The sequence below is a fragment of the Sturnira hondurensis genome, unplaced genomic scaffold, assembly GCF_014824575.4.
Source record: "Sturnira hondurensis isolate 20B ecotype Veracruz unplaced genomic scaffold, ASM1482457v3 Scaffold0019216, whole genome shotgun sequence".
NCBI classification, from domain to species: Eukaryota; Metazoa; Chordata; class Mammalia; order Chiroptera; family Phyllostomidae; genus Sturnira; species Sturnira hondurensis.
This window is the reverse complement of record NW_028091847.1, coordinates 6,295,726-6,306,896: the sequence shown is the minus strand read 5'-3', so window position 1 is coordinate 6,306,896 and position 11,171 is coordinate 6,295,726. Positions and strand designations below refer to the sequence as shown.

Sequence of the window (11,171 nt, the reverse complement as noted above, 5' to 3'; positions counted from 1 at the left end):
ATAATAGAAGCTCAATAAAGGTGCATCAAATTAACAAATGTGGTACAATAGGATATGTATTTATACATATGTGTGTGAAAAACTCGGTCCAGTTTCAGATTTATTATTTGTGCATTGCCGTGACCTTGATACAAGACCTTTCAGGAAGGTAGGCAGCGAAAGCACCTCAGCTGGGACCAAGAAAGAAGGGATCATTCAAGAAATTCTCAGACAGCGTGGAGCACTTTGTGACTGTCAGGCAACCGACCAGGCTCCAGGGTTATACAGAAGACCACGTCTCTATCTGTAAAGCGCTGACAGCCCAGTGAGCACAGAGCAAGTGAGGATGTCGCCCCCACCAATGAGTAAATACGTACAGCTAGATCAGGACATCTGACTCCCAGAGTTCTAAACTGCAGTGTTCTTTCCACTAGAACAATGCCTTTCAAATGCTGAGAGGGCTCATGGTTAAAAAAAAAAATTTAATTCAGTAGCACTACCTAGTACAGACATTCACATTTCTGATCTTTTCTATGTAATTCTATTGCATTTCATTTCTTTAAAATATTCGGCTTGACACACTACATTGGTTTATGACTCAGTCAGAGGTGGAAAAATACTGCTCAAGAAGATGTATTTTTTAAAGATTTTATTTATTCATCTTTAGAGGGGAAGGGAATGAGAGAGGGAGAGAAATATCAATGTATGGTTGCCTCTCATGTGTCCCCTGCTAGGAACTGGCCTGCAACCTAGGCATGTGCCCTGACTGGGAATTGAACCACGATCCTTTACTTCGCAGGCCGGCACTCAATCCACTGAGCTACTCCAGCCAGGGCAAGAAGATGTATTTTTTTTAATCCTCTAGAATTTCAGGGTCAGATATAATTCCTAATTCTTTATTTCTCACCCAAATGAATTTGTATCCCAGTAAAAAAATACCATCCAATAATCAACCCACAAAGATCAACATAAAGCCATGACAGCTGTCTCCTGGGGAGGGAGCTAAATCTCATCTCCATCAGATTTCTCTAAAAGCACAACAGTAAATGCCAGCACTAAGGGAAACAGCATTTGCTAAGCAAAAACATCTTGGTGGCAAGTGACCCGACACCACAGCTCCCCCTCCATTAGACTGTGGCCCAAAAGAGTCCCATACAAATTCTGGTGCTTCTATTTACAATGAATTTTTTAAAAATGATTCCATGTAAGAAGCTTGAATTACTGGGTTGGCCAAAAAGAATGTTTAGTTGTTTCTTTCCATAAAATAAGACGTATTTTTCATTTTCACCAGTAACTATTGATTTGGATATTTTGAGTATGTTGGCTATTTCCCACAAGGGACAATGTTGGATTGTTCTCAATTAATGTCTCGATTTGATTGCTATCAAGTTCAACTGGTCGACCTGACCGTGGAGCAGCGTCCAGAGGGATATCTCTAGCACAAAACCACAAACCACTTTGGACACATTCTCTGTACACTGCACAAATCTTTTTGGTGTTTTAGTTGTGTTTTTACCTTTCTTGAAATAATAAAGCATCATATGCTGAAAATGTTGCATATTTTCTTCCTTCACTATTAAAATGGCTACATAAAAGTTCACCAATTTTGATAAGTTTTTATAAATGCACACCAATATGATGGCTGTCACAATACAACCTAACAAATTTGTTTTGAATGAAGTTAAAGACAACTAAGTGCTCCTAGAGCCATCTTACAAAAAAAACCAAATGAACTTTTTGGCTGTGTTTGGATGAGGAACAATGAATTTATTAAATAAGTGAATGAGAATCAAAATAAACTATTTTAAATAAACACATTTTACTGTTTTAAAATCTGCCTCTGAAATTTGCCAGTCTTCACTTAAGTTGAGGGGGGTATATTGAGTCACAGATCTGAATAAAGCACGTACAAGTGGAACATTCATTAAACTAGAATCTCTTTTGGTGTGCACGTGAAACATCAGAGCAAAGGCAGTGTATCCGTCTTCCCCAATGTGAGACATCTCTACAGCACTTCCCACTACAGGAAATGTGGTGCTGACAGCATCACTACTTATTCCCAAGCTAGAGATGAACAAACCCCATGCCCTCAGAGTTCTTTTAAGAACTGTGTTCCCCTAACAACATGTAAAGTCAGAAATCTGCAGAAAGACCGGAAAATCCCTTTCCATCTTCTATGCCCACAGGCAGTACCCCAGCTCTGAGAATGCAAATTAAGTACGAAAATGTTCATTCGAGTTCTCTGGCTTATACTAGCCTCACCATTCCCCATCCAAGAAGTGTGTCTGAGTTTAAAAGACTCATTTTTTTGACATTTGTCTCAAATTAAAAGACTACCTTATAAATTTTGAATAAATCTGCCTGTCTTTTCCAAAAAGAAACCTGTTTAAAACTATGTTTGGAAAAACATTCTTTCTATAAAGATAAAATGCATTTTTCCTAAGAAAAAAGAGAAACTGGTACAAAGCACTTGAAATGTGGTTGGTGTGACTGAGAAACTAAACTTTAAATTCCACTTCACTTTAATCAATTTCAATAGCCACATGGGCCAGAAGCCCCCATGTGGGCATTGCAGGACTGGTCATCAACGTGTCCTCAGCAGCAGAGCTGTGTCATTGACTTGTCTCAGACTGAATGCCACATTTTGAAAAAATGATCTCCTAAACCAACATTTGCTTCTCAGCTTCCTAATTAATAATTCATTCATTCATATTTAAGATTTCCTCGGAAGTGGTTTTTCAACAAAGTTTGGCAATTTTCATTCTAAAACATGAACAGACTAGACCTGCTGAGCAGAATTCCTTTGGCAACATTCAATTGTCCATCTGTAAAACTTAAGCATGGGGAAAGGAGAAAAATCCTAAGCTCATCCCCACCTCGATTTACAAAGGGAGTAATTAAAACACAAAATTTCATACAAATGTTAATATAACCTCCCAGACCAGCAATTTTCAACTGGTGTGCTGGAAGAATTTTTAAAACATGCAATACCTGACTGTTTAGTCAGGGACACTGACCTCTTTTCCCTTAAACTGTCAAATAAAAAAAAAAAAACGACAGCAGCCAACCCAACAAGACCTATCCGGTGTGAACAAATCAAAATTATACTTATTTTTCGTCAGACCAGCAAAAAATACAATACATTTTTTTGGTGTGCTACAGAATTTCAGTAATTAGTTGGTGTGCCATGTGATGAAAAGGGTTCAAAATCACTGTCCTACATGCTTTTATGGTATATCCGCTCGTCCACCCCATTCATGTTTGCTTCTTTAGACCCAGTTGCAGTTTCAACAAAAGTCATTCTAACATTTGCTTGACCTCTTAACTGTGTTCTGTTATGATCAAACCATGACCAGACTCTATAAAAGTATTCTACCTGGAGAAAAACCATTTAAAATAAACACACTCAAATATTCTACTCTTAAATGAGACAAACTGATCAAATCAAAATGCAGTAGCCTAAAGAGAGAAGATGCTTCTGAGAGACTAAAATACATAAATTATGTCAAGACCACTTTCCAAGCAGGTGGCAAAAGACACTGGGAAGAGGCACCCCAAGAAAATATGCTTAAAAATACAGTACAGATAGCCACACAGGGGTCATAGGACAGCTAATTTGAACTTCAAGCAGCACTTACAATTGCACTCCTTACAATCCCAAGGTCAATGCCAAATTAACTTTGTCAGCCTCTCATCATCCCGACACTTACACACAAATATACCACACACACAAGCACACAGATTTCACTGTGTTTAAGTAGAACAAACTTCTAGAACTTATTTCTAAAAACACCATCAGCTCATTTAAAACAAACAACTTAAGTACACCCCACCGAGAACAAAACCACTAACTAGTACCACGTAGGTATCTGGGGAAGCTCAAACTATACAGAGCAAAGCATTTCTAAAACAGCAGTGCAATTCAGGTAAGTATCCAACACCATAGATGAGAACTTCATTTTTTCTCTATCACTGTTAACAGCTACCACAAGGCCCTATAAAAGGACTAGAAGCTCACCCTATGCATCCAAAAAGCTTTGGTATCTGAACAGGATGCATGACAAGGAAGCAAAACATATACTAACCAGGGGCTTAAGATCTTCCACAACAATAAATGGCATTAACAGAAGGAGAAAAGGCTTCATCTTGGGCAACTGAGAGCACTTGGACCTAGCTAGAGACTGTGAGACTCCAAAAAAGCTGGGTGCTGTCAAGTCCTTTTCTCGCCTATCTGGCTAAAATCTGCAGGTGCACCTGGGCAGGAAAGAGGGAGACAGAGAATTTGAAGTGGGGAACTGCTGCACTGTTCGACCCTGAGAGCACCCTCCTCTACGGTCTCCACCGAGCGCAGCATCTACTTCGGGATCTTTGGGACTATCCATTATAAAATCCTAGGATAAAAGTCTCAATGTCCAAGACAAGTGCTAGAAACCTCAATGCTTTTCTAAACATCCTAATTCTTAAGGGAAAAGAAGTCAAACCCAATAAACAATCCAGAATTTTCACAGCAGGGGTACCAGTTCTCAAAGGCTTCAAAACAAAAAATAAACACTATTTCTCATCTCTAAAAGTACACTTTAAAGCAGCAATGCCCCTGCTTCCCAAAATGCAATTTAAAGGCAGAAATAAAAATGTACTTAAAGACACTCAGAAGATAAATCAGCTTACCACAGATTAAAGTTAAATTTTATACTTAATATTCTAATACTAATTTATGAGATAAAACACATTCTAGTAGGCAAGAGAAATGTACATTAACAGAAAAAAAGGCTATTTTTTGTTTGGCTTAAAATGTTAACAGTACAATAATACATTAAATGAAAAAACATAATTAACTATCTTAGCACAAATATGGTTCAGTCCTTTTTCTAAATTTCCAGTGTTTATAAGCTAAATATCTTACCTCTTCATTTTATAAGCCTTCGGGTTCTATATAATCGGGTTCTATATAATCCACTCCTATTTCTTTAAAACATCTTGAACGGACTAGTTTCACTAAATGTCAATCACATAAATATTATTGAAGAAATTTATCAATACATAATTATGACACTACACTTCTGAAAATATCCTTGTTCATTGGGATTCTAAAGAAAAAACTCAATAAAATTGTTTTATATCTCTTTTTTCAATAGTCAAAGCATAAAAGCATCGCCAACCCAAAATGTACTATACAGTTAATCACGGCTCCTGAATTAAGCATAACATTGTATGTTTCCTTATATACAACATTAAACTCTTACCTGTATATCCAGCATACCATCCCCAAGAAGCCACCATGCCTAAAAGCCATTTATACATGATTCCTTCAATGTACCAGAAGCACTTATTGTCCAGCAAGCGAAGAGGCTGAAGTATAATCACATAGCAGACGTAGGATGGAATTGCAACCAGGTTGTTGACGACCATGAAGGCAAACCTTATCAGGGCTTTCACCCAGATCCAGCCCAGCCACGGAGCTTCTTCCAAAGTCACAGCCATTCTCACATTGGAGTCCGTCCTGCCTTTCTGAGGTGAAAGGAAAATGCATTTACAAAGGAAAATGACTTAAACACATCTAAATAGTCAGCAACATAGAAATCATCTTCAGCACAAAAATAAAAGAAAAGCGAGGGTCTGAGCCTTCCCGGTGTAGTACCTCGGCGCCCTCTCCGGGAAATTCCAGAGGGGGACAGAGAGCGAGGGAGGAGGAGCCGCACAAGGTCAAGGGAGCTGTTCACAGAGGCACAGGGTATGTCATAATATATTTAGCAAATGATAATGCTTTTCCCACTAACTAATCGGCGGCCGTCCCTGCACCAAGTCCCACTGCAGTCTGCCGTTGGACTTTAGGGAAGACAAACAGACCCACTTGCTTCAGACACCCTCAGTATTTCCAAACTAAGGGCACCAGCGGCAAGAAGACCGAAAGGTCTCAATTAGTTTTCCCAGATTCCAGGAACCTGGTACCCTATGCAACACCATTCCTGCACTGATTCATTTCTGCCAAAGGTCTCTCGCATTAGCAAAAAGAGTTCGCTAAAAATGTTCATTTGCGGCAAAGGGGGTTTTTGTTTAAAAAAAGAAAAAGAATAAAAGAGGGGCCTAGAAAAGGGCAGAAAGGTGAAAGGAAGGAAAGTGTATGTGTGTGTGTTGGGGGGGGCGGTAATAAGGAGAAAAGGGGGAAGGACAGAAATAGGGGGAGGGGAGAAAAAGCCAGAAGGAGGCAAAGGAGAGGGGGCCAGGGATGGAGGGATGAAGTCTCCGACCAGAAGGCCGGGGAGCGGGGATAAAAGAAGCGGGGACGCCGAGGCGACGACTGCACTCAGCAGGCGGGTGGAGCCCGCGGGTGAGGACGGGGTCCGGGCGGCGGTCACGGCCCGCGCGCCGGGCTCACCTCGGCGGGCTCGCACGGCGGGAGGTGTAGCGCGGGGGCGAGCGGAGCCGGGGACCGGCGGCCCCTGGCGCGCGAGTGCGGCGGCGGGTGTCCCCGGCCGAGGGGTCGCGGTCATGGACGCGGCGGCGGCCGAGGCGCGGCGCGAGCGGGAGCCCTAGTGCCCTCGCGGCTGCCTGCGGACAGAGGGGCGGCGAGGACTAAGAGGCCGGACCTGTCACCGGGGCGGGTCCCGGGGAGGCGGGCGGACGCCCCACGCTCCCCCCTCCTCCTCCGGGCCTACCGCGCCCTGGTCCCCCATGCCCCCGCCACCACCTCCGCCCGGCCGCAGGTCGAGGGCACCCAATGTCCACCTCCCGGCGCTTCCCCAGGCGCGGCGCCGCCGCAGCCCCGGGGCCTGCGCCCGCCGAACCGGGAATTACCTCGGGCTGGCCGGGCCCCGGCCCGGGCTACAGGAGCCAGAGGAGCCGGAAGAATGCATGGCCGGCGGCGCGGCCGGCGGAAGGAGGCAGCGGCGGGACCCGGCCCCGCTCCGGCTGCGGCGCGGCCCGCGCCCGTTCCCGGTGGCGCGGACACTCTGCCCCCAAGGGCCGGCCGCGTTCCCCGGGCTGGTGGGGAGGGGCGGCGAGGAGGAAGCGGCGGGATTCGGGACTGCAGCGGAGCCGCCCCCAGAGCGCCCTCTAATGAAGGCGCGGCCGCCGCCACCCGCGGACCCCACTGGAGCGTGGGTCAAGGTCCTCGGGGCTGCGTGGTTCTCCAGGCCGGGACCTCGTTGAGGTCAGTAGGGAGGGGAAAGGCCGCTCGGAAAAGTCTAGAAAGGAGAACCAATCCTTACATCACACGAGGAGCGCTTTGGTCCAAATCGAGAGTCCCTTTTCAGCCAAAACAACCGTTTTTCATTGTTAAGGCTCTCTCCTCTGACAAGCCGATCACTGCCCAAACTGGGAAGCTGTCTCCTTGAAGACTGAATATGTCCTCTTTTCTTTCCTAATGAAACTCAGTGGCTCTCAATGCTTTTCTTCTGAATCTCGCCAGAGTATAAAGGTCTAGCCTAGAATCACTCTGGAGTTTAAAGTCAATTCACTTTAAGTGCCAGAATTCTTGTTTTTGAAAAGCACCTGAAACATTGACAACTGCAATTCCCCATCCATCCGCCCATCCCCATCCCTAAAAAAAAGGGAATCCAGTGGGAATGAGTGGTCTACACAGAGACACTAAAATTCGTTAGCCAAGGAGGGAAACGCACTTGCAGCGCCTGTCACTGAGCCAGTGAACAAAAAATGGTGGTCATAGGTTTCTGGACAGGCTTAGTCTCTCCTGGGACACTAGCTGCTTCCTATTTCAAGGATGGACCACCAGAAGGAAAATAAAGAAATAGCCTAATGACCTGCCCACCTGCATATTCTCAAATGGCCTATCTACATTTCAGTTTAAAAAAGAAACTTACAGGTTCTGGCCGGATTGCTCAGTGGGTGGGAGCATAGCCCCCGTAAGACAAAGCTGGGTCAGGGCACATACAAGAATCAGCCTATGAGTGCATAAATACGTAGAACAACAAATCCATGTTTCTCTCTCCTCAGCCCTCTCTGTCTAAAATCAAAAAATTAAAATTAAAAATAAAAATAAGCTTATAAAAGCTTGTTACAGCCTTTAATCACATTTGTAAATGGAGGTGGGGACAGTCTTTACATATTTCTAATGAACTGACATCTTTAAATCAGAATGTCACCTATTCTGCCTACTGTGAAAATGTTTGTCACTGTGTTTGCTTTGAACTATTTCTCTCTCTCTCTCTCTCTTTCTCTCTTTGTAGCTCCAGTTTCTCTTTGGTTCACAGATTAGGGAAAGAAAATTCACCTTATGCTATATGAAAGAATACTTTCTGCTTCCATTCTTTTTGATAATGAAGAAATCCATGAAAGCACAGCGCCTGGCTGGAATAATTCCTTTCCATGTATTATTATTTGTTTTTATCTATATGTGTTATTTCTCTAATTTTTCTAATATTGTATTTTAACTATACAGGGCTTAAAAATGGCACCAGGGCCTCAGAGAACTTTCCATATAAGTTCAACTGATGTATAGCAAAAGTTAGATATGCTCTTTTTTTCATTATTATTTTTTTTTAGAGAGAGGGGAAAAGAAGGAGGAAGAGAGGGAGGGAAACACCAATGTGTGGTTGACCCTTGCGTGCCCCCAACTGGGGATCTGTCCCACAACCCAGGCATGTGCCTGGATTGGGAATTGAACTGGTAACCTTTTGGTTCACAGGCCTGTGCTCAATCCACTGAGCTATACCAGCCAGGGCAGATATTTTCTTTCTATTCCCTGTATTCCATCTGACATCTGAGAATTTAGGTGCCTAGGTAATAGCATCTTTAAATAAATCTAATGAGAGAAACGATATATATACTATAGATTTCTGTTCAGAGTGTGTCATTATAGTTTAAGTAAGATAGGTAAGGCATATATTTCTCCCAAGAATCAAGAGTAAATTCCCCTAAGATTCCTTTTGGTCCATCCCATTCAGCATTCCTCACAGGCTGGTAAACACTGACTGACACCTGGAGAGATACAACCTGCAATGGGATGTATACCTGGTTCCTGGACCACAGAGCATCTGCCGGAACCCCAGATACACCAGCACTTGCTAAGATTCGACGAGTACCAGCCAGCTAGGCCCGGAAAAGAGCCAGAGGTTGGGCAGGACCTTGCATAGTGGCTCTCACACTGTAGTGTGCAAAAAACGTCACTTGGGGTGTTTATTGAAAAGATATATCCTTGGGCCAGAAAATTTTAATACTCTAGGTCCAGAGGGGTCTGGGAACCTGCTTTTAAAAAACATCAGAGGTGTTTCTGATGAAGGCGATATGCAGACCGCGCTTTAAGAAATGCTGACTGTAAGGCATCCTGAGATAATCACATCCTTTTCTAGACCCTTCATAATTTTTAATCTTTTGTTCATATCTGTTCTTATCTGTATTGGTTTTCTGGGGCTGCCATAACAAAATACCATGGACTGGGTAACTTAACACAAATTGGTTTTCTCACAGTTCTGAAGGCTAGAAGCCCAAGATCAAGGTCTCGGCAGGGTGGTCTCTACTGAGGTCTCTCTCCTTGGCTTGTAGATGGTCATCTTCTCCCTGGCTGTTCACATGGCCGTCTCTGTGTGTGCATGTGTCTGGTGTCTGTCTCTTTGTGTTCTAAACTCTTCTTACAAGACCACCACTCACGTTGGATTAGCGCCTACCCTAATGAGCCCATATTACTTAATTACCTTTTTAAAGGTCCTATTTCCAAACAGAGTCACATTATGAGCTACTGAGGGTCAGGACTTCAATATAGGAATGTTAGGAGGATGAAATTCATCCATGACATCATCCTTCTATTGTTTATACTACGGAATTTGCTATTGAAGTAGGTTCTGATGGAAGGGACACAGGGGCCCTAATATTGATTATTTCAGCTGTTCTCTTGACTGGTTCCCATCTCATTAGACTTTTCTTGAAGCTAAGCAAACAGAGCAATACACTGTTCCGAGTGTGGATGTGCCTTTTCTTTCCCCAGGGTGAATGAGGGGGCTTATCTTTTCAATTTGCTTGACCACTGGAGCTCATTCAGTTTCAAGATAATTCAGTACATGCAATGGGTAAGAAACTACACTTGGGCTGACGTCTCCGGGAACAATATTTCTTCTATTTCAGAGTTCACTTTATTTATTTATCTCTCACCCAAGGATATGTTTACATATTTTGGAGAGGGAGGAAGGGAGAAAGAGAAACATCGATGTGAGAGAGAAACATTGATCTGTTGCCTCCTGTATGTGCTCCAACCAGGGATCGAATTTGAAACTTGGGCATGTGCCCTGACTAGAGATGGAACCCTCAGCCTTCTGGTGTACAGGACCGTGCTCCAACCAACCAACTGAGCTGCCCAGCCAGAGCCAGGTTTCATTTTATATAAACATTTTGTATTCTTTCACCTTATATATAATACTTTCCTCCTGCCTATACTTTTTTTTTTTTGCCCTCAACCCACGTAAGCAGCCTCCTGAGATTGTTCTGTGGCTCATTCCCACAGAGACGGCAGGCAGGCAGATGCATGAAGGCTCTGAATGACGGTGACAGGAAGATGGGGAAAGCCCGTTCTTCAGGGGAGACAGATTCCGAAAGCAAGGACTTTCTTCAATGACTAACGAGCTTCTAGTTCTCTATCTTGCTACCTTAGAGCCTTGTTTATCAAAAGCCCGACAGGAATTAGGTCAAGAAATTCAGAGCCTTCATATATATACCCCAATAGGGGAAAAGGAAAATAGGCCCCACCCTATACCCACAGGCGTTACACTTTCAGTTTCAATAGGGCAGATATTTTCACATTGGAACCACAAGAGGATGGTCCTTCGTAAAAAAAGAAATAGGACTCCTCACGTTTCCTGGAGTCCCCAGACATTTTAAAACAATCTAACCACAATACCTTAGAAGGTTTCATTCCACCCACCTGGTCCACATACACACAAATTAGGTTATAACCAGGGAAGGGGCTCCCTTGGGCAGAAACCCCCCCCCCCCCGGGGCCCTCTCTTTTTCCTCATGGCAATTATAAAAACATTTCACCTGCCTGTGCTGGCTTCTGCAGTAAAGCTCTCCAGGGGAAACCCCGTCAGCAGTCTTGTAGGTGCACAACGACTCGGCACCGGCGCCCACCTCGCTAGAAACAGTTGCAGCCCAGAATTGAGCACCCGAGAGAGTCCCCCTTTCCGCCTGCCGTCAGCTTGAACTTCCAACAGAAAGGAAAACATACATATAAATATATAAAAATA

At 43.7% G+C, this 11,171-nt stretch overlaps 1 protein-coding gene across 1 annotated transcript in view; it reads right to left on the bottom strand.

Moving 5' to 3' along the window:
• The window catches only part of LPGAT1 (lysophosphatidylglycerol acyltransferase 1), a 67,322-nt gene extending 60,457 nt beyond the window's left edge, over nucleotides 1-6,865 (bottom strand). Inside the window, 4 exon segments of the mRNA XM_037027653.1 lie at nucleotides 5,223-5,487; nucleotides 6,356-6,430; nucleotides 6,432-6,528; nucleotides 6,775-6,865. Coding sequence (XP_036883548.1) covers nucleotides 5,223-5,487; nucleotides 6,356-6,430; nucleotides 6,432-6,470 — 379 coding nt within the window. The 5' untranslated portion in view covers nucleotides 6,471-6,528; nucleotides 6,775-6,865.
• Nucleotides 6,866-11,171: the final 4,306 nt, after the last annotated feature.